The sequence below is a fragment of the Cuculus canorus genome, chromosome 2, assembly GCF_017976375.1.
Source record: "Cuculus canorus isolate bCucCan1 chromosome 2, bCucCan1.pri, whole genome shotgun sequence".
Lineage (NCBI taxonomy): Eukaryota > Metazoa > Chordata > Aves > Cuculiformes > Cuculidae > Cuculus > Cuculus canorus.
Window position 1 is genome coordinate 13,766,872 of NC_071402.1, and position 27,143 is coordinate 13,794,014.

General features: G+C 45.1%; 2 protein-coding genes and 1 long non-coding RNA gene across 4 annotated transcripts in view; 1 reads left to right on the forward strand and 2 right to left on the reverse strand.

Moving 5' to 3' along the window:
* The first annotated feature begins 796 nt into the window (after positions 1-796).
* On the forward strand, positions 797-26,799 carry FBXO32 (F-box protein 32). The gene is made up of 9 exons (XM_054058784.1): positions 797-1,063; positions 4,075-4,187; positions 5,896-5,945; positions 6,592-6,684; positions 14,511-14,604; positions 15,492-15,676; positions 19,430-19,612; positions 20,781-20,924; positions 21,608-26,799. The coding sequence occupies exons 1-9, from the start codon at positions 948-950 to the stop codon at positions 21,695-21,697; spliced, it is 1,068 nt and encodes a 355-aa protein (XP_053914759.1). The 5' UTR covers positions 797-947; the 3' UTR covers positions 21,698-26,799.
* On the reverse strand, positions 12,071-15,485 carry LOC128851243 (uncharacterized). 2 transcript variants are annotated; one of them, XR_008448522.1, is made up of 4 exons: positions 14,745-15,485; positions 13,687-13,822; positions 12,811-13,161; positions 12,071-12,351 (listed from the first exon to the last, which is right to left on the reverse strand). It is a non-coding gene; the product is annotated as an uncharacterized LOC128851243 (long non-coding RNA). The 2 variants fall into 2 exon arrangements; XR_008448521.1 differs by lacking the exon at positions 12,071-12,351 and having other exon boundaries at positions 12,363-13,161.
* NTAQ1 (N-terminal glutamine amidase 1) overlaps positions 15,683-27,143 on the reverse strand; it is a 39,271-nt gene continuing 27,810 nt past the window's right edge. The window contains exon 6 of the mRNA XM_054058787.1: positions 15,683-16,223. Coding sequence (XP_053914762.1) covers positions 16,150-16,223 — 74 coding nt within the window. The 3' untranslated portion in view covers positions 15,683-16,149. The remainder of the gene's footprint in view (positions 16,224-27,143) is intronic.

Here is a 27,143-nt window from a genome sequence, read left to right on the forward strand (position 1 = left end):
AAAAGGAGGTTGTAGAGAGGTGAGTGGTGGTCTCTTCCTCCAATGAACAAGTGATAGCACAAGAGGAAATAGCCTGAAGTTACACCAGGCAAGGTTCACATTGGAGATTAGGACAAATTTCTTCACCTGAATGGTTATCAAGCACTGTCAGAGACTGCCCAGGGAGGTGGTTGAGTCCACAGTCCCTGAAGGGATTTAAAAGCTGGGTAGATGAGGTGCTCAGGGATATGGTTTAGCAGTGGACAGGTGCAGTTGGACTTGATCTCAAACATCTTTTCCAACCAAATTATTCTAGAACTCCCAAGATGTAGAGAAGAGGGTGCTGGCCTCTTCTCCCAAGTGACAGGTGACAGGACAAAGGGGAATGCCCTCAAGGTGCACCAGAGAGGCTCAGATTTGATAGCAGGAAACAATTTTTCACTGAAAGGGCCATTGGTCACTGGCAGAGGCTGCCCAGGGAGGTGGTTGAGTCCCCATCCCTGCAGGTATTTAAAAGACGGGTAGATGAGGTGCTCAGGGACGTGGTTTGGTGGCAGATAGGAATGATTTGACCTGATGAGCCGAGAGGTCTTTTCCAACCTGGTGATTCGATGATTCTATTAAACACCGACGCCACAACTTCCACCGTCACTGCCCAAACCAGCGCCTTGGCCACGCCCCTCTGCCCGGCTGACCACGCCCCCATCCGTTTGGCCGTGCCCCCTTGCCCGGGTGGGCACGCCCACGCGCGGGGGGCTGTGCCGATAAACACCGCCACGTGCGGCGGGCGGGGGCGGGGCCAGAGCCGCGCTTCCGGCAACAGAGCGCCCCGCGCCGCATAAATAGCGGGGAGCGTGCGGTGCCCGCAGCCTTGCCGCGGCGGCACGTCTGCGTTTGTACCTTCGCGTCTCGCTTCCCCGCCTGCCTCTCTTTCTCCTCTTCATCTCGCTCCACCGCGTCCTGCCGCCATGCCGTTCCTGGGGCAGGACTGGCGCTCCCCCGGGCAGAGCTGGGTGAAGACGGCCGACGGCTGGACGCGGTTCCTCGACGAGAAGAGCGGCGGCTACGTGGGCGACATCAGCAGGTACCGCCGGGGCCGCCAGAGGGCGCCGCGCTGGGGGGGTGCCGGTACCCCCCAGGCACCGGGGCTGCCCGCGGGGGGGCTCGGCGAGTCCATCCCAGCCCCCGCTGAGCCGCGAACGGCTCTGTCTCAGCCCCGGGGGTGGGCACGGAGGCGGCCGGGCAGGCCCTGCACTGGTGGGATGGGATGGGAAAGCGAGGAAAAGGTGAAAGCGGAATCACGGAATGGTTTAGGTTGGAAAAGGCCTTTAAGATCGAATCCAACCGTCGAAAGGGTTCCCCGCCCCCCCCTCCTCCCCCCGTGGCCTGGGCGGTGTGGCCGGGGGAGCATCGCTCAGCGCCTGCTGGAGGGGCAGCTGGGGGTGTTGTCCTTCCTCCTCCTTCCAAAACAACCCCTCCCCGTGCTTCCCGGCTCTCGGGCTGGAGCAGGAGGATGTATCCTAAGCCATAAACCCTCCCCAGACCATGAGTAATGAACCTTACGTGCAGCTTGACTCATCTGGCTGCAAAACATCAGCAAACCCCCTGAGATGGCGAAGCGCTGCGGGGCTGTGGGCAGGAGGCCGTGGCGGTGGCGGGGGGTGTCGAGGTCCCTGGCCAGGCTGCTTCTGTCAAGACCAAACTTCTCTTGCAGAACTGTGCCTTGATTTCAGCTCTGTGCACTCAGGTTTGGGTTTGCTGCAGCCCGGCCAAGGGATGGGGTGAGATGCCCATGACAAAAGGGGCTTGGAGCAAACAGGGATTTACTGTGAACCACTGCTGTAGCAGGTCTCTTGCCCTTTTTTTATGCAAGCTGTAAGTAAAAATCAATTTTAGAATCCAAAGCATCTGATTTGTAAATGGGTATAAAAATGTCTGGCAGATGGGTCTGATTGTGTTGGGAATACTGAGTTTGGCATGTTTATACATCGTTTTTCCCATTAAAAAGTAAGGAGGTGACACACCGGCCCCAAGCTAAGGTCCTTGCAGTGCCAGGTGCTGGTGCCCAACTGTTCAACCTGTCAAGATGCCTTGGAGAAGTGTGTAAACCTGGCAACACATAAACAAGGGAATAATCTGCCTCCCATACTGGAATTCATCCACTGCTGTTGTTATGAAGGTTTCAGATTACAGAGTCATTCAGTAGGAAGTCAACAGTTAAGGGTGTGCTGTTGGCATGTAAGATTTAAAGCAGATCCGTTCTGGGCTTGGATTCTGTCACTGCATGGGGAATGTTGACCTGGCCCATTATTGATTTTTATACAGCCCTGATAAAATAATAGGCTTAAACATCTCAAAACAGCTTCCTTACTGCCGTACTCTGTTCTTGGGGTTTAGGTCCCCCCAGCAGAAAGCCAAATGGATGGGGCAATGTGCAGCTGAGATGTTCTGCTCTTAGGCTTAGCTTCTTCTGAGCCAGCTCCAGCTGGTGTGAGTGTCCAGGTCCCCAAGCTGTTGCTGTTCCCAGTCTGCAGTGGCAGAGCCTGCAGGAGTGGTGCCTTCCCCCATGGGTGTGGAGCCCTGCAACGGGGACTTGGAGGAGGAAGGGGGAGCGGAGGCTTGTGGTGCCCTGAAGCTGGGAAAGGCTTGCTCCACCTCTGGGGCAATGTGCAGGTGCCAAACTAGACCACGCATCTGGATACCACTGAAGGAGGTCCAAGCCCCTAATGGGCTGACACTCTGCCTTGGTCATTTGATTTCTCTGCGTGCTGGTAGCGTGGCCATGCTGACAGCAAACCACGCTGTCCTGGCTGTACACCTAGGCTGGTGACCCTGTTGATCAGTAGAGGGACACAAGGAGCCTTGTCCTGCAAGTTTTGGGAGCCTGTGCTGAATAACTGTTGATGTCAGATGGTACACTGCTCAGACTTTTTTTGAGAATAAACAGTGTACACATGAGGTCTGTAGAGGAAGCAGCCTGGCTTTATAGTGGTCCTTGTGGCTGTCACAGAGGAAACTTGCTCAGCACTGCAAGCAGCAGCATGTTCGTGTGCCTGCCAGAACTGTAGGGTTGTCCCAGCTCAGTGCTGCCACAGCAGCTGAGAGGGTCAGTGAGATGTCTGGGGCCCTTCTTTGAATTCAGACCTGCAGACAGCCATCTCCCATCCCTTAAGTTGCTAAAGAAGTGGGGACATCTGTCCTTTATTCTCCTGGATGCATTGCCTATCTTCTCCCTAATACCTGTAAGGCATGCCCAGAGCTCTGGGCAGCATGCTGTGTGCAGGGAGGCCTCTGCTGAGAGCTGCCTTCCAGTGCCACCCCCAGGCATCTGCACCATGGTGCTGTGGCTGCCCAAGGGCCTCTCAGTTTCACATAGCTACTTGGATCTGCTGATTTGCAGGTCTGTGGAATGTGGAGATGTTAATGCACAGCCTCTTTATAGGTAGTCTTTCATTGCCCTTGAACAAAATAAGGGGTTATTGCTCCCTTTGCTAATGATATAGTTACAGCAGAGTTCTAGCAAATGCAGAAGATGGGCGGGTGGTCTTGGACAAGAGATCCTAGCTGTTAATTTGTACAGTCACTACTGTGTGGGGTTTGGAAACCACCAGCCAAGTCTTAACGTCAGCTGAGCTTTTCCTGTAAGCTTGAAAGAAGGTTTTTTAGGGACTCTTGTTAATAAATGTTTTGAGTGCATATAACTTGTCCTGGGAGATATTTAAATACATCCTTCCATAGAAGTCTGACTGGCTCAGAAGAATCTACCACCTACAATAGGAGGATATGGTGTTACTTAAAGATAAAGACGGGTCAAATGGAGGAAAAGGGTAGTGCCCAGCGGTGCACCAGACAGAACTGTGCAATCTGTATTACCTGGTTTTGTCCGTTTTCTTAGCACAGCAATGAGGCACTAGAGGCTCATTTGAAAATACCATTATTGGATGCAAGAACTGCATGCAGACTTCTTCAGAGCAGCCTGCAAGTAGGCAGCTTTGGAGCTCACAATGAAAACCTGTGTATTTCTTCTCCTTGCAGGGAAGCAGTGTTCAGCAGCCTGCAGAAATAAACCGAATCCTTGCTTTCTGTCATTCACAGCTTTTGTAAAAAGGATGATCACAACAAGGAGAATCTCTTCAACAGTCTGAACTATGATGTTGCCGCCAAGAAGAGAAAAAAAGACCTGCTGAATAACAAAGCCAAGATTCAATGTAAGATGTCTGTTTGGGCTTTTTTAAATAAAAGTTGGTGTAGAATAATGGAAAATGCTTCATATCTATGGTTTTTGTACAGTGCATGAAGAGTCTTTCAGAGCGACTTGAAGGGCTTTGCGCCCATGTTTGACCTAAGCAGAGAACTTGGATACAGTTTAACACGAAGATTTATGCCCTGTTAGTAATCCCTGCTCTGAGGAATTGTGCTTGTTGTGATCAAATTTGTCATTTGTATTTGTCAGGAGGAGGGTAATTTTTTCCTATGGTACATTCAAATGAACCAGTTCCAGTATTTTTTTCCCCCCATAGACTTCCTTCTGCACAACAGGCTAAATTTATTCTTCCTTCCATATACATGCTGAGTATTAATCTACGTTACTGGAGGCTACAAGCCTGAATGTGAGCTTTGATCCTATCTCTGTGAGCGGAGTGCATGAAAAATGAAATAAGACTTCACTTCGCTCAAAACAATGAAAGGTTTGAAATCTTTCTGTACGCACAGTGAGCAGCCAGGGTCTCAGATAGTGCACTGTGGGAGGACTCCAGGGAGCCTGCAGGGACAGCAAGGTCTGTGTCGTTCTGATTGTGAGATAGGTACTGGAGTTAGATGTGAAGACTACAAATGTAAACATACACAGAGGAAATGAGTTAGAATTCCCACACTACTCTTAGCTCCTTGTGCATCCCCCAGGATTTCAGAAACTGATGCCAAAAACAAGCCCCTCTGTGCATTTTCTTCTCTGAACAAACAAATGTTACCATGACAGTTTCTGGCTGGGCTCTGCTGTGACCTACTATTTAAAAGGGCCTGATGCAGGGTCTGCATGCCTGTAACTGAGACTGGGCTTGTCCTTGGGCTCACAGTACCAGACAAGCACATTGCTGCTTCCTTAGGTGGAGAAAGACTTCAAGAGTACAATACTTCTTTTGAGGAAAGGAGTCTAACAGAACAGAGAGAAGACTTTTCTTACGGTTGAATTGCCAGTGTGTAGTGGAAGAAAGGTCAAAAGCCCATGTGAGAATGGGGTGGAAGAAGGATTGAGCAGCATAACTGTTGCAGTAAAGACTGTTCTGCAAACTGAGTTGGCAGTGTGTGGTGGGTACAGGGAAGCTATTTTGGGGAGTGGATGGGACAACTTCCATTTCTGAGTGAAGGGAGGGGCAATTAGAAATAGGAAAACTTTGGTCCCAAATAGGTTTTTCTTTTTTAGCAAGTTAGCTGCAAGCACAAGTATGCTTCTCTGAGCCTGACCTCACTGCTAAAAGCTCTCTCACATGCCTGGTGTCTCATGACATTTTTGTTCAACTAAAAATTTGACATTCAGTCCCAAGCATGTAACTGAGGTAATGAATAGTTAATAAAATCAATAACAACAGAACCTGGCTGTCAGGCACACTTACTGTCTGAGACGAGAGAAGAGGAGGTGCTATGGTATATCTGTGGCTGGCAGATTAAACATTTAGAGTCTTGAGCTGTGTTACTGAAACAGAAGCCCTTTTTAAGGCTCAGGATCATGGTATCAAATGAAACAGTATGGAAACAAAGCAACTCCACAAGTTCCCAATTATGGTTTCAAGTGTTGTAGTGTTAACACAAATAATGTCATTTGCAATAAAAGGGCAGTAAGTGCTGTGAGCAGAACAAAGATCCAGCCCTTTGCAAGGTAAAAGATTAACTGAGCAAAATGTGTCTTTGTCCAAACAGATTTCCACCAGGAGAAGTGGATCTATGTTCATAAGGGGAGCACAAAAGAGGTGAGTGCTACTATAGGTTCTTTGTTTTCTCTCCACTGTTTTTTCCAAGTAGTGGACGATCCTGTGCTGATATAAATCAGCAGAAGCTCTTAAGAGATAAGTGGAAGACCTGGCTTGCAGTTGGAATTTCAGCAATGATTTTAAACCCCAATCAGGGAGCCAGGGCTTGCTGTACAAGGCTCTGTACATGTGTTTAAAATATGACTTGTTTGCTTCCCTCAGTTAGAAAAAAAAAAAAGCCATTTGCAGACCAAGCCATAATACTGTTCTTGGCTGTCACCCAGTACAACCCTAACATGGAAAATCATTGGAATTCATCACAATGGCTTGCTCATGCTCGCGGAGAGAAGCGGCTGTATGAGACCGCTCTGAACTCGCGCTGTATATTGAACGCCGGGAATGCGTAGCTTATTCTCACCCATAAATTCATGGGTTATGAGCAGAGCTCGGGTCACTCTTGAGAAACTAGCATATCTGCAGTGGGCCACCACGCTCACACTTGACGTCAGTAAGCACGGCTCTGCATGCTGGTCCCATAGTTTATACCCACTAGCTTGCTAAATCGAGTTGCCCTGGGTCATGTCTTCCTGGTGCTGTCTGGACTTATGTCTGCCAAAACACGACACAGACTGTTTTTTCTTCTCAGCGCCATGGTTACTGCACCTTGGGAGAAGCCTTCAACCGACTTGACTTTTCCAGTGCTATCCTGGACTCCAGGCGATTCAACTATGTTGTGAGGGTGAGTAAAAGGCCAAGGTTTATTTTGCTATGATGGTGGTAGAGCCTCTGAAGCGAGCACCAGTTGGGTGGTGGGAAGCTATGGCAAAGAAGAGAGATCCAAGCATGCAAGTGGGGGTATCAGCCTTTACTGCATTAAGTAATTGATGGAAGTTGGGTGGATGAGCTGCCAAGACATCCCCTTTGCTCTGTTAAGTAGAGAGGGAGGGAGATGGTGGTAATGTAGAAGATGGGCCATCCTTAGCCTAACATTCCTACTACTTTTTAGTTTTGAAATTCACTTCTGAAACCCAGAAAACTTAGCTTCTAATTCCTGAATTCTCAATTCAGCTTCTAAATGTGATTCCTATAGCCCCAAAAGGAGTATGGGCTCTCTGCAGAGACCATAGAGCAATGGGGACCTCTTCACAACAGAGTCTTGAGCTTCACAAGGGCTGTAGAGGTTTGTCTCCTTTGAAGTTGTATAGGAGTTACTCTAGGGAGCTGAGCATTTTGGGAATGAGAGGATAGGCTGAATTTGAAGGCACTGATATTAACTTCTCTGTTAAAGATCATGGTTCTTCTTAATTCCATGTGACTGGCAGGAGTTTCAGTGGGTGAAGCATTTGTTTAGTCGTGACACTATTAGTTGGTAAGGAGTCATCAGCCCCAGGTTCTCCTTGCTGTGGCTTTGCATAACAGGTTGGGGCTTCTTTTTTGGCTCTGGGTGGTCAGAGTGGGTGGTAGTGGTCAGAGGAGCTGCTGTTCTGAAGGCTGTGTTTATGAGCATGTGATCTGCAAATTGATCTCAAATTTCAGAATGCTTATCAAGGTTTGGAATTCAATAAGTTTCAAAAAAATCTGTTATTAACTTGAGGCTGTTTATAAACATCTCATCAGCAGTTGATTGCTGGTGAGGCACCAGCTGTTCAGGTTTTAGGTTCTGAACCAAGCAGCTCTGGTGTTGCTTTCCCTTTGCTGAGTCAAATGTCATGAAAAGCCTAAGGAAGAAGTGATCTGAGCAAGTTCACCTTTGTTTGGTCACCTGTTGTCTAAGTGACTAGGAGCCTGTGAAAATCTCTGTTGCCCTGGGAAGGGTACAGGCATTGGGGGTGATTACCCACCCGTAGTGCAGGAAGGGCACTGGCAATTACTTGGGTGTCCCACTGCAGGGGTGGTGGCAGGGAGTGGGGATTCAGGGAGAGGCAAAGTGGGATACAAGTCCATGGAAACTCAGGCTGTTCTCATTTTGCTGGTCTTGGGACAACATGTTTTCCTGCTTGTACAGAGAAGGTGATCACCAGCGCTGAGGTACTCAATGTTTTCTGATAGCAGATATATATACACACAGCAGTGTCATCTTTAGGGGGATTATTGTGGAAGGCTATAACATTAGAGTCAATTAGAATGGTTTGGGTTGGAAGGGACCATGAAGGTCATTCATCCAACTCCCCTGCAGTAAGCAGGGACATTTTCAACTAACACAGGGTGCTCAGGATGTTCTTGCTGTCTTGACAAGGAAGCAGTAGTCTGACAAACAAAAGCCAAATATTAATTATTTCAGCACCCCTCTACTGCAAATCTACCTTGTGTAGCACTTCTATCATATCTGCATATGATACAAGCTGTAGTTGGATCTAGAAAAGCCAATTCCTTTTCACTTCTGCAAGTATTTCAGGATTAAAAGCAACCGGTCTATTTGTCAGTATAGTATATTGAACTTTTCCTAGTGTAAACATAATACGTACCTGAAACTCACTTGAAAAATTCCTTGATGAATATTCAGTACTTAAATAAAAAACTAAGAGTATTGATTACAGGCATGCAGACTGCCTGCCTTGCCATAGAGCTTCTCCCTACATCCCCCAACCACCCTTCTGCTCTACTGTTTGGGTGCTTTCAGACTGCCATTTCCCAGTCAGGAAGTTTGGACTTCAAGAGAAGAAATGGATGGGAATTCTTACCCATAGAAAAATAAGCCTCGTTTTATCTTATCATTCTGCCTTAGCTTTTACTTTTATACTATGCTGTCAGCATTCCAGAAAGCAACAAAGTGGGAGCAGCCCTTTTCATGTTTTGAAAATACAATTAAGCATACGTATATTAAAGAAGCTTGTTGAATTAAAAAAAAAAAAATAAAATTGAACAACTGCAAGGTGCTGTTCATGTTTCAGCAATTGGCCTTATATTTGAACAGGATACTCCATGGCTAAAACACAGAAATCCTTAAGTTTTACGCTGTCCACTCTATTAAACTGGTTTGTTGCAAAATGAGAATTTTTAAAAAATTTATTAAAAAGGAAAAAATGTAAGCTGGATCATGCACAAAGCATATTCATAAGTTACTACTTTTTAGTCAGAGATATGATTTTAAATCTAAATTTTAAAATTATAAAGGAGGAAACTAAAATATAACTTGTATTTGGTGCTCCAGAGATCCCTTTGGCAAACTTTGTCATATGATAATGAAGAACTCCAAAGACCCCTGCTAAGCATGTCCTCAGGTTGTGCTGTGCCATGGGATGGGCTTCTGCTGCTCAGCCCAATGTGATGGGTGTCTTGCATGGACTGCAGTGACTGAGCAGAAGTCTCATTAAAGTTTTTGAAGAGCAAACTCAAATTTCAGTGAAGTCTGGTGGGAACGGTCAAACTGACCTTCCTGCTTTTTCATATGAGGACTTCATAAAAGCATCCCAAATCTGCTGTGTATCCAAAATAGCGGTGTTCTGTATGGAAGTCGGCATGTGTTCTTGTTTCTACAAATTACCTCTGTTCAGAGCTTTTAAGAGTAGTTTTCCCCCTAGCAGTTTTAAGGATACAGTACAACTGAGAAGGATGAAGCTTCCTAATTGAGACTGACTTGTGGTTTGGCAGATTAAAGAAGATATTAAACCTGGTACCATGGATCAAATATAAAACTGACTTTTTAAAATGAAAGGCTTGTATCGGCCAAGTCTCCGGTGGATAATAGCTCATAAAATGCCTTTTGTGCCAGATTTACTCATGAAGAGCTCTGCCTAGATGTGGATCTTGTTTATGGTCCTTTGCAAATCGCAGGCCTCCTAGAGCACACAGATGAACAATCTGTCACATGGAAAATGCCTTGAACATTGGCAGGCAAAACATTTTTCCCTTCCCTCCCTCTCCTTGTTCTCCCTAGTTCCACCCGTTGCTCAGTGTATCTGATTAATGTCATGCTACTTAGTTCATCAAACAAATGCTTTCCAAGGGGGGGAAGTTTAGAGTTGAAGGCTTGGGGGAAGAGTGTGAGGATATCTGTAGGGGAAGAAAGGAGAGAAATGGCTGCAGGCTTGGGACTTTGCTGGCTATACCCAAGTCTGCCCTGCAGAAAAATAAGCTACATCACCACTGATCCAAAATGGGCTTTCAGGCTGAAAGTTGGCTTGCCTGTCTCAAAGCATTCCTTAATGAGTTTCTCTGAACTTAAGTGCTACAGTGTTTTCAGTGCTGAATTTCTCATACTGAAGAGCCTGCTGCTTAAGTTAAATTCTTGGAGTTCCTAAGGGGTGCACTGATAAAATGGGCACCTCCAAGTGAGGTGGTGATGTGAACTGCAAGAAGCTTGGCAGGTATTTTTAATGGGCAAATACCATCAGCTGTAGCCAGTGAGTTCATGTAACTGAAGCAAAAGAAATTTTCGTCCAGCATCAATCTTGTCTTGACAGTCTGTTGATAGAGTGCTGGAAGTGCAAAGGGTAGGTATTGGTGCCATGACTTGGTCTTTCATATCTTAAAATATAGCATCTGCCTGCATATTACAGGACAATGCTCCCTTTTTAGACTTAGTAAGGCAGTGTGATTGATCCAGAGAACCCAGGCTCTTCTTTATCTTGAAGCAGTCCTGGTTTCTCTGGTCTTACAGATTTAATGAAAAGACTGGAAACATTCTGTAAGCATAAGTAATATGAGCACAGACAAAACCACCTGCAGCCCAGAAACTGTTGGTTCTCCTTCGGGAACGCTCTGTTCAGATGACAGTGAGGTTTTGCTGGCTGCTTCCTTCAGAAAGATTTGTCATATGATGGTTGTGTAGTAACATCTCAAGGGAAGGTGCTGTTTCTGATCATAATAGCTTAGGTCAGGTTAAGCTGCATGAGTACAACTCTCCTGGAATAACATGATCTTGTAGTGTACAGCCTGCTAAATTCTCTTAAATTTGTTTCTTAAGTTTTTATAGCAGTTAGCTCCAGGAGTCCTGAATTTATGCTGTGCTGGAACAATATCAGCTCAATGCTGTCTTGTGGAGATCTGTCAGCACCTGTGCTGTAAATCATTATAACTCGCCTTGCGTTTGCTCTCCCTCTCAGCCAAAGGCCAATGTGACATTTCAGCCACAGAAGATGAAGGGCTGTGAGAGCAGGGAGTGGCTAGAGGAGGAATTTTTCATTGCAATAAGTTTCTCTAAGCAATCCAGGTGTGAGCAGCTGTATCTACAAATGGGAGGAGCTTACAGATCCCCATAGGGTGCAGTCCAGCTTCCCTACAGCTGGTTTGGGGTATTGAAAGGGGGATTTATGCTTCAGTAGTTTTGAGACTTGTGATTTAATCATTACAAAGCATTTCCCCCTTTGAGGCAAGGTTGCACCCTTCTGCTTGCTCCAGCCTGCCTGCTGAGGATTGTTTGGCTTGGTGTGCTCTAAGTCCCTAGCTGTGAGTTATTTGGGGTATGGATTGTTCGTGCACCTGGTGTTGAACCGGGTGGAAGTGCTGCCTGGCTGAAGCAGGTCTAAGCAATGTTTTCCTGACATGTGGCACTATTTTGTTTGCTGGGGTTTTTTTTGTTAGCTCTGAGAGCAGAGCAGGTAGTCCTTCTGTAAGTGGCCCGTTGCAGTAAATGCTAGTGAGATTTGAGCAGGAGCCCCTTCACACTTGTGGGAAGTGAGCAGGTTATTGACCTGCTGTGGAAAATACCGCCTCCTGCCAGCTTTGCAGAGACTTCGGAGTAGCCCACTGCATCTCTTTTTCTCTCTGGCTCTGGTGGACCTCGGAGCAAGCAAAATAGACATGGGCTAGGAAGGAAGGATTTTCTGTGGAAGCTACCATTCATCTTTTTTAGGTTCCGAGTAGTTGAAATTGTGAATTGAGATCCCACAAAACATTGGGAATGCCCTGTTTTGTGGAGGTAATGCAGACTTCCTAGCTCTAGTTAAAATCAGCTGGAATGCAATCGCTTAGTTTTTGAAAAGCGGCCCTTTTAAAATTGCTTTTAACCTTTCCCTGTGCACTCTCTCCTACCATCTGTCCCTTTCGGTTGAGCGTGGGCTGGACATAATGCAACTGCATCATATCACATGCTTGCAGCTCTCCAGCCTTTTTACCCTACTCAGCATTAATCTGAATTCATCAGTCTGCTTTTAGTCTGTATTATGCAAGTGGCAACATTGATTTATTTTTTTTATAATGCTGTAGACCCCAATTAGGCAGTCCATTAACGGAGATCCTACTCTTCTGGGTCTGTGCCAATGCTAAAAGACCCCCGATGCACTGGAGCATGTGGAGCACTGATGAACTGTATTGCTTACCTGGGGTTTTGTGTATTGTGTGAGCACAGAAGAATAAAAAACATCTTTTGATTTGAGGGCCTTCGGCCAATAGTCCCTGGGAGCAGTGTAGTCATAGAAGTATTCACAACATAGTTCTCATATGGAATTTCATCCTGTGTTTATTGCTGCAGGGGAAGAGAGGTGACACATGATATCTGAGCTGGTTCACTGAACATAAATTGAACCTTGATAAACACAGACAAGGCAAATTTGAATCTGCTCCTTTGGCTAAATTAATTTTGTACCAATTTAGTGTTCATAAAGGAGCTCAGATTTTTATCCTTGTTTGTCTTAAAGAATGGTCCTGTCATCTAGCTCTTACGGTATTGCATTACTTTATGCTTATCACTGGGTACATTTTGGCATTTTCAGTAACGGGCACAACATTGCTAACACCCAGCCTGGAGGAAGCTGTCTCTGTGCCAGCTCCAGAATGGTGCAGTTGGGAGGCAGCAGTTGTTTATGCACAAAAGAGCTGATCTGGCTGTGTATGTGGCTAATGTACAGATGGAGTCTGGCAAGTTGATCACTATAATCAAAGATCTGAGGGCTAAGTAATTTAGCATAAGCAGAGTATTACATACCACTTTAGGAGGGAGATATTTCTTCTTCCTCCTCCAGTATTTCAGGAAATTAAGAGAAGACATTTTTTTTAAACTTCACAAACATCTTGCAAACTGCCTTGTTTTTAAGGTATCCAGTCCTTGTGGTCTCACATTAGCTGATATAGCAAGAAGATCCACTCATGCCTGCGCACCAAATACTGCCCAACTCTCAAGCAGCTCTTGTTTCCTCCCAAATGGGCCAAGAAAACAAGCAGTCTACCCTTCACAGGAGTTAGTGCAGGTCTTTTTCCATCTTGTTTTCTTTCAGTCATGCGAGGTGCAAGATATTAATAGAATGTAAACTCAAAGCCATCTGATGATGGTGTTGGCCTGGAAATTAAACGGAAGAAGGGATCGGTCACTCTAGGCAAATTCATTGCTCCTAACTGGCAGTTCCAAGCCACTGTCTGTGGGAGCAGAGGAAGCAAATGACTGCAGTAACACATCTCCCTGAGCCCCGTGCTTCATGGGGTGACTTTTTGGATACATTCCTGTCATTCTTATAGCGGGGCAAACAGTTCAGCTCATGACTTATCAAGTCTTGTCAAAAGCCATCTTAGTTACTTGACACAAGTGGTTGTACCCCCTTTGGGCTCTCTGCAGTGCCAGCAATGGGATACTGTAGCTAGAGATGATAAAGGATTAATAAGCTAGTCATGTGGTAACGTGTTGATTGATTTGTAGCATAAAAGGTTTTTCCTTTCCTTTCTAAATTAAAACAGAAGGCTATGTACATCCAAAACAAATGGACTGACACGTGGACAGTCTGTATTTATATAATGCTGGGGGAAGGGAGGAAGGCTTGGAAGATCACAGGCCACATGTTCTGCAGAGCATGATCCACAGGAAACTTACACAGCTGTTCTTGTGGTGGTAGAGCCGGGGAGGAGAGGGCATCTGCCCCGTGGGAAATGCTTCCTTTAGCCACTGCAGCCCAAATTCAGCGTTTGGCTTGTACACGAGTCAGGACATCAGTGATGGGAAGCAAATCCTAATTGAAAGTAAAAGCAAGATTTTCATTAGGGGATGTTACCAAGTAAAGGGGACAAACGGGGCAAAGTGGCTTGGTGTTGCAGCTATACGAGCTGAAAAGAGGAGGAAACCTTGTGGGAACAGGGCTTTATTGGGGGAGGGTGGGTTTGTTTTTAATACAGTGCTTAACCTTTCTGTTGTGGTGACAGCACTCTGACAAAACCCATGCAACCCAGGAGTTTGACGTAAATTGTGGAGTCTGATTCTCATTAATGCCCCATCAATAATATCCCTATCCAAAGAGGCATTTGCTCATGTCCCCTAATAACACTGCTTGTTTATGCCCCAGTGAAGGATGGTGACGTTGACTGTTTGTTGTTCCTTCAGTGTGAACAGAGGCTGTCAGTCTGAGGGCTGCTTTGTGGTTTCTCTGCACCTCTGAACCATGAAATCGAGGGGTTTTTTTTTCCCCCCTTAAGATCACTAGAATGCCTTTTTTTTCCCCCCACCCCTTTCAATGTGGGTTGAATTATTTGGCCTCTGCTCTCCCCTCCTTTTGCATTAGTTTGCTCTGTTGTCCTGTCTTCCTTTTATTTTCAAGCTGCAAACAAGCCTCTGGACTGTTTTGCTATGTCATGTGACTAGGAGTCAAGATTAGAAAGGTATCTCTGTGCTCTAAGGCTTGCAACTTCTATTTTTATCCACAGCTGCTGGAGCTGATAGCAAAGTCTCAGCTGACGTCACTGAGTGGCATTGCCCAGAAAAACTACATGAACATTTTGGAAAAAGTGGTGCAGAAAGGTAAGAAACAGAAACAGTGAGGGGGAGGCTGATTTAATGTGCTGTACTTTGTGAGAACCACATCCTTGACAACAGTCAGGCAATGCATGACAGGTGGAGAGGGGCATCACCATTTATTTCTGTAGTGTAATTCCACTTACCCACTTTCCCTTGGTGAAGGACTATGGCGGGGGGGGGGGGAGTAGGAGGAAATGTCTGTATTTCGGTAGGTATCTGAGAGGCGATTCCTTCTTCTCCAACTTTCCTTGCTACCACCCCTTCTGCATCCTACTGAGTCCTATTTTTGACTGCAGAAGAGAGAGCTGCTTCTGCTCCCAGCCTGGCACATGTGCAGTCTCTGCTGCCTTGTTGCCAATTTGCTGTATCATAAGTGCTCCCACTGCTCTGGAGGAAAGGCAAGCTTGAGGGCTGTCTTCACCTGCTGGGAGGCTGAATTGTGGTTGAGATGTGCCTCTTCCCTTCCTGATGCTTTAGTTCTGGCTGAAGCCTGGGAATTCAAAGTGTTTGGTTAGCATATGTATATATGAGAAAGGAGATCCCAACCTATTTCCCTGCATGTCACCTGGGGAAGATGGTGAGGAGGTGCACATAGATAACCTCTTGCATGTATTGGAGGGGAAAGCTGGCCAGTTGCCAGTGGCTGGAAAGGGGAAATGCTGCAGGAAGGGCAGATGCCTCATCTGCTTAACCTGGAGGATCTCTTTCCATCTGCTGATTAACCTGCTGTGTCTGACTGATGTTTAAGTGCTTTCCTTTAAAAAGAAAAGTGCAGGCTGGCTCTCTAGGCAGGCAAGTGAGGTTATAACAGATGACTTGCCTGAGAAACATGTAGGCTCAGAAAATGATTTGGATGGTTCCCATTTTTAACCTTTCCTCTTCCTCCAAAGTCCTTGAAGATCAGCAGAACATCAGGCTTATACGGGAATTGCTGCAGACCCTCTACACCTCCCTCTGCACGTTAGTTCAACGAGTTGGCAAGTCTGTCCTGGTTGGAAACATCAACATGTGGGTGCACAGGATGGAGAGCATTCTCCACTGGCAGCAGCAACTGAACAACATTCAGATCACCAGGGTAAGCACAAAACCTGAAAGCTAAAAATAATGTGGCTCCTTTGTGAAGCCTTCTCATGTAGCAGCTCTCATTTGGGTGACTGCCTCCCAGTGCAAGCACAGTGCTGTGGAAAGACCTGGAGTTGATGAAAAACTGGCTGCATTCCTAGCACTACTTGTGTCCCTTAACTCAAATTCAGCATACACAAGGCAGGATTGTGCTTGCAGTTACTGGTCACAGACCATGGCTTGACTCTTTGATGGCCATGAAGTGCTGTGTAAACAGAGCTGGAAACCATCTCCCCATCTTGAGAGCAGTCAGAGGCTAGGCTTCAGTATGAAAAGTCAACTCTATCTTTCTTAAAATGAGAAACTGCCTTCAGAACTTGTTCATCAGATAGTTTTGAGAGGTTTAGATTTGTTTCATTTGTAAATTAAATGCAAACTTCCAGATAGCTGCATAACTTCATGCTTCCTGGCTTAAAGTGTCGATGATTATTCCAGTAGTCTGGAGCTGCCTATTCCAGCCAGATGAGTCCTGGTTTCACAACATCTGTTTTCAACAGCATCTGTGGGGATAGGAAAGATGTATTAGTTGATAAATTCCTAACCTGGCTTTGCATGGGAATCAAATCTGAACTTGCTCCATTTCACAGAATCACGGAAGGGCTGAGGTTGGAAGGGACTTCTGAAGGGCATATGGTCCAACCAACCTCTCTGCTCAAGCAGGGACACCTACAACCAGTTGTCCAGAACCATGTCTAGACTTTTTCTACCTCAAATGGATACTTGCTCCACAGAAATACTACAGCTTTGCCCGAGTGCTGACTTCTGTGTTGGGTGCCTCTTGTAAGACTTTTCTGCGGTGAACTGGACTGTGAAGTTCTCACTTGGCCTAAGGAAATACAAAAAGCACCTTTTTTTCTCTGCTGGGTCAACCACAGAGGCATTTGCAAAGGATTATGCAAAGGCCTGCTTTCAGCATTTTAAATGGCTGCATTCTCTGGGAACACAGTGAACAATTTCCAGTCTTTGAGTGATACAGGCAGCAGGACACAGGAGAAGATAAACTCTGGGGAGCGTGAGGGGTTTTGAAGAGCTGCAAAAGCATCAGTGCCTAATTTGATGATGATCTCTGTCCAGCCTCTGCTGTCCCCTCCTGGTTTCCAGGTCCTAGAATGGGCTGCAGCTCCCTTGGTGCTGCTGCGGAAGCATTGGCCTTGCTGTAGGGCAGCTCCTGGGGCACAGCAGGTCTGTGAGCCGGGGAGCTGCCCTGTGCCTGGGCACTGCCAGGGCCGCCTCCCCCATGCGTCTGTTCCCCTGACCACCACAGGTCAGGACCTACCTCCTGCTGTTCTAGTCAGTAAAACAGTGCAGGTTTTTCGTATACTGTAGGCACTCATAAAACCCAGATAAGCATTTCAAAGAACTCTGCCTATCCAGGCAAAAGTGCTTCAAAGTATTGCTTGTGAATGGAACTGCCTATTATGCAGACTTACTTATGTGTAGGTTTACAGACACTTTTCTAAAATAAATAAAACAGATTTTGAGCTTGCAACAAAAAAATTCATGCCAGTGAAGATGACTTCAGGTCAAGCTAGAACAAAACCATCTGAGTTTAGGAGAAGGAAGAACAAGTGCAGCTCTGCACAGCCAGTTGCTCACTGTGCACTGAGTGCTGCTGGTGTTTATGAAGAGGGAAATGTCTTGCAACAGCCAAGACCTAAACCTTAAAAAAAAGACTTGTAAAGTATTCAGTGTGTGCTAGAGCTGCTTTAAAAGAAACTCTGTCCAAAAAGTGACACCATACTGATGTGCTGTGATATAATATCTGTTCTTTCTCCAAAAAAAGTAATGTTTGAAAAGTCCTGGAAAGGAGTACTGAGAGAAAGAAGTAGCAGATAAGTCTTTGGCCCTGGCTCAGAAATCCTGTAAGGATTTGCTTTGAGTCACACTGGTTTCTTCAGAAATAAGACAAGCATAAGATTTGGGTGTTTTTGACCCAAGAGCCTCTGAACTTAGTGCTGCCTGTTGTGCCCTAGCAAAGCTTTTAGGTAGAGAAAGTGCAAGAGAGTGTGAAAGATGAGTTGGCAAGGGAGATCAGTGGATCCAGTGCATTCTTCTTACTCCAAAATATGATCTCAACTGGCACTGATGGGCAGGGATGAGGAGTCTGGGATTTCTGTTTGGTACTGAGAAAGCATCTACATACAGCCAAGCAATGTGCTTGCAGCTTAACTCTCAGCATCCAGTATTAAAGCTGTCATGGAAAGAGATAATCTCTGGAGATGGCAAAGATAGTTCATTCCTGGAGGGGTTGTTTCAGACCTGTTTTGGTGGTGGAGATGGCGAAAAATGATGCCTTGATTGAGAAGCTGTGGTGTTTACAGGTACCAGGCAGTGGTACAGGACCCAGGCAGGCTGGTCACAGGGACGCTGATGGGAAGGTAGGAGCTGTTTGTGTACAGAAATACTTGTGCCCCTGGAGTTTCACATGCAATGGGGTGGCTGGAGATGGGACTATATGATTAAAATCAGCCTCGCGTAGTGGCCCCCTGCTGATGGCAGTTCACATGCTTCTTGTTTGAAACAGTTAATAGCTCTGCCAATTGTGAGATGGGTGCTGTGACTCTGACTTAAAATAGCAGCATCTCTGTGCAGGGCAAATGATAAACTTGGCACATCTGTCTAACATTGTTTTCTTGTTGGGGCCCAATCCTAGAAGCTGCTGTTTGCCTTAATAAGGTTGTGTCTGCTTTTGGAGCAGCCAGAACTTGGTTTGTGGTCCTTGCTGATGCCTTACTTCCATGCGTGCCTTGGACTTCCCACAAGTCTGGGACCCATTGATCAGTCGCGATCAGTTTGTCCTGGAGCTGTGCTGACGTGGACGTGCGAAACAGTCCTAGCTAGATTGTGTAGATCTGGCAAAGGTGGAACGGGCGTGAAGATGGCTTTTGGCTCTTTAAGCTGGAATGGGTTTTGGTGTGGCTGAATAGCCTGGAAAACCGTGGCTGCAGCTGGTGGGAAAGGAGCAAGTCCTTCAAGTGTTTGCTGCGAAAAAGTTAGCCTTGCCAGCAGAGACCTGGGAAGCCATGCAGGGAAAATCCTGCTTTGGGTACTCATCAGCCACTGCTGTGGTTACAGGATCTTGTGATGACATAAGCTAAAACACATGGCTGAAGAGCACGAGATTCCCAGCAGTTTCTGTAACAGAAGGCTGAACTTGAAGTTATGCCAGTATCCCTCATAGTGGAGAGACTTTGATGGATGATAGCGGATACCACAGTGTAGCCCATGTCCTGCTGTAGGGAAAGGTGGTAGTGGTGCTTCTGGGAGGAGAGTCTCGAGAGTATGCATGTGGGATGGGTAAGAAGGGGAAGGAGGAGGAGGCTTCAACTGCAACTCTACTTTCAACTAATATAATACAAATACATAGAATCACCACATTGAAAAGGACCCACTGGATCATCGAGTCCAACCATTCCTAACACTCCCTTAAACCATGTCCCTAAGCACTTCATCCACCCATTCTTTAAACACCTCCAGGGAGGGTGACTCGACCACCTCCCTGGGCAGCCTGTTCCAGTGCCCGATGATGTCTCCTTTCTTGAGGATGTCTCAAACTGTTCTGGGGCAGAAGGTCAAATGTCTCCATGTAAAATGTCTGCTTATTCTTTGTGTGATGAGCAGTGCTTAAAAAACAGTGACTCTAGTGCAAACTAGAATTGCTTGAGTTTTAGCTTCCTGTGAGCTCAGTTTTGTCCGTCTCTTCCAGCCTCCCTTTAAAGGAACCACTTTCACAGACCTGCCATTGTGTTTACAATTGAACATCATGCAGCGACTGAGTGATGGGAGAGACCTGGTTAGTCTTGGTCAGGTGGCTCCAGACCTGCAAGTGCTCAGCGAAGACCGACTGCTGTGGAAGAAACTCTGCCAGTACCACTTCACAGATAGACAGGTACAAGGAGGGATGCAAAGTGCCATTATTTGCTTTTTGGGGCCTACTTGCAAGTGAACAAACATGGGTAGGACCATCTCACTTGACTGTCCCCTAGATCTAAGGGCTATGCTGCAAGCTGATAATACAGGCTGGTATGAGAATGGCTGTGAAGGTGATTTATGTAGAGGGTTTTGCATGCCACAGCAATGATTCCTGAAATAGGAGCCTGAGGAATTAGTCATATGGTGAACTTCTTCAACCCTAATCCAGGTGGTAACAACTGCAAGTCATGCAGTTGCTCCTCACCCCCACGTGTGTAGGGAAAACGTGCAGGCAAGCTCCAGCAATCACCTCAATGTCCCAGGGACTGACACCACCAGAGGGAATCCATGGAAGTGGTCCATGAGCAATGAGTTGTACTCTCTTGCCCTTTAGAGCAAAAAATCCCCTCTGAGCTGTTTCATGAGTGACAGGACAGGGTGTAGAAAACAGCCCTGCTGCTGCCTACATTATACCTGTCTAAACATCTTTGGCCGTTTGTAGGCTGGAGATCATCTGGACTGTTCTAAACTTAAACAAGCAAACAAAAATCCCCCTCTCAGTTTATGGTGAATGTCTGGGCTGATTGTACCAGAGCTCTGTACTTTAGGGACCGCATATGCCAGATTTCTCTGCGTACTTGGCTTTATTTGCTGTCTGGATCCTAGTTTGGAAGTGACTCTGGGGAATGCTTCTATTAACAAGTACATTCAAATCCAGTCTCTGCAACTGATGAGCTCTAAAAGAAAGGCAGGTGTCTCCCAAGCTAATGTGATGCTGACTCTTAAGAGTCAATGAAAAAGCAAAATACTTTAGCTTCTGAAATTAAATGTAATTATACTTGCTGTCCTGCCAGCCAGAAACAGTGGCTAAAGTAGCAGGAAATAGCTCCCAGGATTCAGGCTTTTGTATGCTTACATTTGTGAAATGGGTATAGACTTTGATAATGGTACAGGGTGAGGCTGTTGCCATCAGGAAGCTGGTTATAGTTGGATATTCAGAGCGGGAGTTTTCCTGGCAAGGCTGACCCTTCATGCAAAGGAGAGGAGAGCAATACAAGTTTGGTTTTTTTTTTTTAAAAAAAAAAAAAAAACCTCAAACAAAACAACCCAATATTATTTAACCTGCTACAATTTTTGTCTTTCAGATTCGCAAACGGCTAATCTTATCTGACAAGGGACAGCTGGATTGGAAAAAGATGTACTTCAAGCTCATAAGGTGTTACCCACGGAAGGAGCAGTATGGTGACACGCTGCAGCTGTGCAGGCACTGCCACATCCTGTCCTGGAAGGTATGAGGTGCTGGTGGGATGAGCTTAACTGGGGTCATGGGACATGTGGCACTCTGTGCTGCTTCTGACTGCAGTTGGTTTAGGGTTCTGCAGTTCCTTTGCTTGCATTACCCTATTTCCTATGTCTTAATCCTCCCTTAGCTATTAACACCTTTTCTCTGCTTCAAAGATCTTGTCTGCTGTACATTGAACAAGAGTAGTGGCCATCAAGGCCAGAGGGGGCAGGGAGGTGGGCATACTGTAGGGCTGCCTGCAATAAATCATCTTATCACTGCCAGCAGCTCCCTCCTGCCTGTTAGGTGGAGGTCTTGGCAACAGGATTAGCTTGAAGGAGAACTGATGGCTACAAAATAGCCCAGGACAATTTGCTGTCCACAATGGTGATATCCAAGGTGTGTCTCTAGAGTTGAAAGTCCTGTAGCTCACTGTAGGTTCTGGTCCGTCTTCCCTCAGAAGAATGAATTGGATCTTTGCTGGCTTTATTTCCCATGATTTGCCAGTAGCCCCTAAAATATGAGCCAAATTCTGAGCTGTCTGCTTTGGCGAGAGTAGAAATATTATTCTGGGCTCTGCTCTATCTATTTGCAATCAAGATGTCTGCCAGAGGGGCAGTGCTAAGTTGGCTGATGTTCTAGTGCCTTTTCCACAGTCTCTCTAAATGGAGTTGTTTTCTCCTTTCACAGGGTACTGATCACCCTTGCACAGCCAACAACCCGGAGACTTGCTCCACCTCACTTTCGCCGCAAGAGTTTATCAACTTGTTCAGGTTCTGAACCTGGCTCACCGCAGCTTATGTGATTCTTACAGGACACTTTACACCTCTGAGCTTGGACACTCCATTTGTAAATAGTGTAAATATTTGTGTTTGAAGCTCCTGAGTCAAACAACAAAAGCATCTCGGAGATGAAAGGTGAAATTGCTCACTGATACACAGCACTTAAGGAATACAGACTTCCATAGGACTGGTGTATAAATGCAGCATGTTGTACAGAGTCCCTTTTTTATGATCAGAGTACAAGATACAGGGCAAAAAACTTCATATTTTTTTTCTCTTTAGAAGCTAAAAAAGAATTTGCCCCTCAACCGTGAGAACTCTCTTGGTTTGTTTCTAACAGAGAAAGCAATATGAGGCTAGGACTGTTGAACTGTCTCTCCATCTGGTTTTATTTAGCATACATATTTATAAATACGAAATTTTAAAACTATTTATGAAAAATATCCCTGTGACAAGTTTAATACTTTTGTTTTTAAAAAGGACACATTCTGAAATACTTAGGGTAGAACTCTAGCCTACTTGCAAAAGAGAATCGCACCGTACCACTTTCTACCTCTGATAGATTGAGTACCTTTCAAACAAAAATCCAGTGTACAATGTGAACTTTTGTATTTTGTACTATGATTTAAAGGGAAGTGTTTGTGATAGTAAGCATCTTTTCTTGTATTAATGCTTACCTCTTTACATTAGTTTTCTTGCTCTACTCAGTGCTTGAATTGCCTAGATGATAGGCACCATATAAATACCTAAGATTTCACTCCATCCTCTTTTAATTTGTTGGTTTTATGAAGGACTAAGCAAAAGGGAAAAGAGAAGCTGCAAGGATGAAGATTATCTAAAAGGGAGGAAGTTCACTTATAGAGAAACAAAGGACTGGATTTAATCTTGCAATGTAAATTTGTATCAACTCCACTAGGTTAATAGCACTGGTTGAAATCCCAGGCGAGGTTAGTATCTGGTTCTTCAAGCCCACGTTTTCCTGGTTTTCCAATCTATACACTGCTCTGTATTCCCACTGCTGTCAAGTGAATTCAGTCATTTGGAGCTGGTAAAATATAGGGAGAACTGGGCTGTTGAACGTGGTGAAGTGATACGGTTTCAGTCACTGGAAGACTGGCGGCATCAGTTTAAGTTCAGACTATTGGATTTTAGGGCGATGACTGAGACAGCATGAAGAAATAGGTCAGCATTTTCCTAAAAACAGCAGTCACGACTGGTGTGAGCAAGGGATTTCCAGCATGACATTTGACATCTTCAGTTATTTCTCTGTGCAAAGGACATGGCAAAGACCCAGCCTAGTCCCTTCTGCTTCCAGTGCTGACCTTCTCTGCAGGATCTTCTAACGCTAGCCTAGAGCTAAGTTTTCAGTGCTATGGAGCAAGTAGCCAAACTCCTAATTTCACTGTGACCATGATCTGGCTCGTCATCTCCTCTGTTGTGTACACTACTTCACTGTTCCTTACAGTGGAGCTTGAAGAATCCATCTTGTGTGTAACCATTTGAAAACCTGCAGTGGAAAGTTTTTGCTGTTTGCCAGCAGATTTCCTGTACAGCACTTTCTCTGTGCATGATAGAAGCAGGATGCCTCAGGAGGGTGTACATTTGTGTGACTATGAACAAAGAATTGTGAGGAAGAGGAGTACTCAGGACAATTCAGGAAGAACTACTTGAGTTAATTATTGTTAAATATTCTGTTCTTTTTTTACATTTTTATAACTGACTTTCAACACTTTTCTGCAGCTGTTTATATTTTAAAAAATTGACAGTATTTGCATTTTTGCAAACTAAATCACTTTGCATGTTCTTGGAAGAAATGCAAAAGGGAAGCAAGATGCCTCTAGATGGAGCAACGAGGAAGGGGGGAGGAAGCCTGGGAAGGAGAGAATTGGGAAGATGCTGACAAGAACTGCCCTTCTCCTGCCTTTCAACAGCAAATGCAACTCTTGCTCTTCCAGATTGCTCTGTGAGCCTGTGCCACCCTTAGCTGTGGCCCAGAGCTTGGCATTCCTCAGATGAGGAGAAACCAAATGCGGCACAGGGAGCTTTATCTTGGTGGTATTGACTCATTCATCAGTTTGACTGCGGATGGAAAGCATAAGCCTGCTGGTTGTATTCTTGTCAACTGAAAGTGATTTAAAAGCTGTTACCTTGGGCAAATGAACTTGTGCTTGTGTGGGGGTATTTGTGAGATGGGACAGTTTGTTTTCATTCCCACATTGATGGCAGTGGGGGTAGATGAGGCTGAAATCTGGCTTGGTGAATGAGGACATTGAGGACAGAAATCTGCAGGTGAAGTGAGCGAAGCACTGCCATTTGGAGATTATTGTAGTTCCTTTTTCTAGCAGTGAGAGGTCCCATACCCCTCAGCGTCATCTGTTTCCAGCACTGACTTGGGGTTAGTTTGTTTTGTAGTCTTGCTTCTGCCACTGGTAGTGGGCCAACCTCTTGTGATGGGGACACAATGGTATTTCTGTATGAGATGCTGGGGGGTTCTGCCTAGTCTGAGACTGTGCTTAGCAGATGACACATCCACTGTGAGACTGTGACACTGGGTGAATTTTAAGCTCGTGTTTGAATCCAGCCTAATGCACTCCATGCATAGCAAGACAGAAAATCCCAGCATTCAGCCACAATTTAGGACTATCTCAGCTCCCACCATTGTCTCTATCAGCCATTCACTGGTCTTAAGCAAAGAGTTTATTCTGTGTCCTCTGCAAGAGAGCCATGGGTCATGCTGAGAGCACACTTAATTTGCAGCTGAGGCTCCAATTTATAAAACTTTAGTGTTTTATTTATTTCTTAGCACTGTGTAGATCTTAAAGGGTCAAAGTGCTGAAGACTTGTTAATACATACAGACAGTGGTGCGTTGCTAGGGCAGGGTCCTGTGATACTGCTGTCAGTATCTGAAGCAGCAGAAAACCAAACAGCTACTGTACTGGAGAACAAAATGGACTAAACAAAAAAAAAAGCGCAGAATAAGCCTCATTCAGTCAGTGCCTCAGTCATTACCCTCCTGCTACAGCAACTGAGACCTTGATTTCTTTGGGAGACTCATTGTTTCTTGAGTGGCTGGTACAGGGAGATATTGTGGTCAATTCAATACTCTTGTATTAAAAACTAAGAGCTGTTGCATCCAAATACCTTTCCCTAACCACTTATAAACAAAGCAACCAGTATTTTAGCAGTGGAAAGGCATCTGCTTTACCCTGGACAGCAGAGTAACAAAACTGACAGTGATAACAGGGGCTTCCAGGCAGGATGGTATAAGGCTGCTCTTGTGCAAAAAGGACCTCTTTGTCTTAGGACAGTTGTGGCAAAGCTGTTGTGAAGGGAAGAAAGGCTTTTAATCGTACTTCGGAAATAGATCATTCTTTTCAAATGATATTTCACCTTCTAGTTAGTTGATGTGTGCCAATTAGACATGCATCAGTTCTTATACTAGGAACAGAGGGTTTTTTTTCCTCTACACAGGGTTTTCTCCTGCCAGTGTATCCAGAAAAATCTCATTATCCTCAGAGGATGTGTTAGCCAATGCAACAGTGCAGAATGTAGTGCTGTAGAAAGGAAAACTAGATCCATGCAGGGGAGGAGGGTTAGGAAGGGAGAATTCCCAGAGATGCCTGTTTCAGCTTTCTAGAAGAGGCAAGTCTTTGGAGTTCATTTTAGTGTGACAGCCACTTCAAGAGGCACAATTTCAGCTGTACATACCTTAAGCGATTTATACTAACTATGGTATGGTAAAGTTTGATCATAAAATGTGTGCATCTCCTCTTATATTGTTTGGGTTTCTCTTTTTTTAATTGTGGGAATTGCTAGATCCTTTAATTTTGTAAAGTGATTAGGAAAACATGTATTGCTCTGAAGACATTGCTTTGTATGTAAACATTTAATTGCACCCTGCCACTTTCTGTATATGAGAATATCATTTTCTATTTTTCTTTGCCCCAGGTTTGAACTGTTTTGTGTTCCCATTTCTGTTTGATTTCAATTAGTCTTGCAAAGCTATCGCCTTCTAGAACATATGTAGGTACTAAAACAGCTTTTCATGCCCAGAAAATTCCTTGGCCCTTAGTGGCTAAAATTTGATTTAGAGCAGGAACATTTCGAATTCTATTATGTAGCTAATATATCAGATATGCTGTTTCACACTTATCTCTTGCTCGGTACAGCACACCAGAATTGTCCTCTGGAGTGGTTCTTATAAACCAGTTGCACAGCTTCCCCATAGATCAGCACCTTGCCAAAAAGACGTAGCTTTAAATTAAAATGCCACACTTCCTAGCTGGCCTGTTTGCAAAAATGTAGACCCTGTGGAGCTGATGGCTGATAAGGTTGATAAAGACTCCCCGTTACAAGGTTTGGGACCCTGGTGTTCTGCTTTTCTCACTCGCTGTTTATCGTGAAGCTTGTTAAAGGCTCTGAAGACACAGCCAGCCATCCATGCAGCTGTCAGCGTGTGGCTGCTGGGCTGCGCGAGTGCCTTTCCTGGTACCAGATTTCTGTTCCATGTCTTCCTCCAGTGATTTCATTGGTAGCAAATCAGCTTTGCAGGATCTGGCCCTAGGGGGAACAAATCTATCTTGTCCTTGACATGTGCAGTCTCCAGTATACCTTAAACACCAGCAATTCCCTCTCCGTTGACCAAGCATTGCTGTTTCTCCTCCTAGGAGAGCAATTCCTAGGAGGGTGGAACTTGCATTTCTTTAGCCATTATGTGCTGCACAGAATGCTAACGGGTCTGCTACCAAGAGAACATTTTAATTTGAAATAGCATTTATGCTTATCTATAGGAACTAATCTATGGTAATTATAAATACCTACTTATATATGGAAAAGAACGTGTTCTGTTTTGTTTTTCCTTAAAGATGTAACTAGAGATGACATGAAGTGAAAGGCATCCCTTGTATAGTAAGATTTCTGTTTAATATTAATTATGTATTAATATTACTGTGTGGTTAAAATCCTTCCATACTAAATTTGCACACTTTTTTCTTTTTCCCTTGCATGTTCAACTGATTTTTACAGCTGTTCTGTGCAGACAGTAATGTATTTTTGTAAAACATTTTTGACACTGAATTGCAATAAATGTTCAAACAATGTGAACCATGGAGTTGGTTGTTTCCTTGCTTCCAAGTTGGTGACCTTATCAGCCTTGAGCTCCTGGTGAGTGTAAGCAAAGACTCTTCTGCAGGAACATCCAGAACTTGAGTTGTTGTGGCAGTAGAAGAATATCCGTAATGGAGCTGTTACATCATTGTGCCTCGAAGGAGAATGACGTAAATGGAGCCCTCACTTCTATTCTGTGTGTGAGACATATCTATATATCTGTATCTATAGCTATAGCTAAAAATAGCAAAAACAGTGCTCGTGTGGAGCTCATGAATCTGTGGTCTCCCAAAGCACAGAATGACTTGCCCCAAAAGAGATCAGCAGTGCTCACATA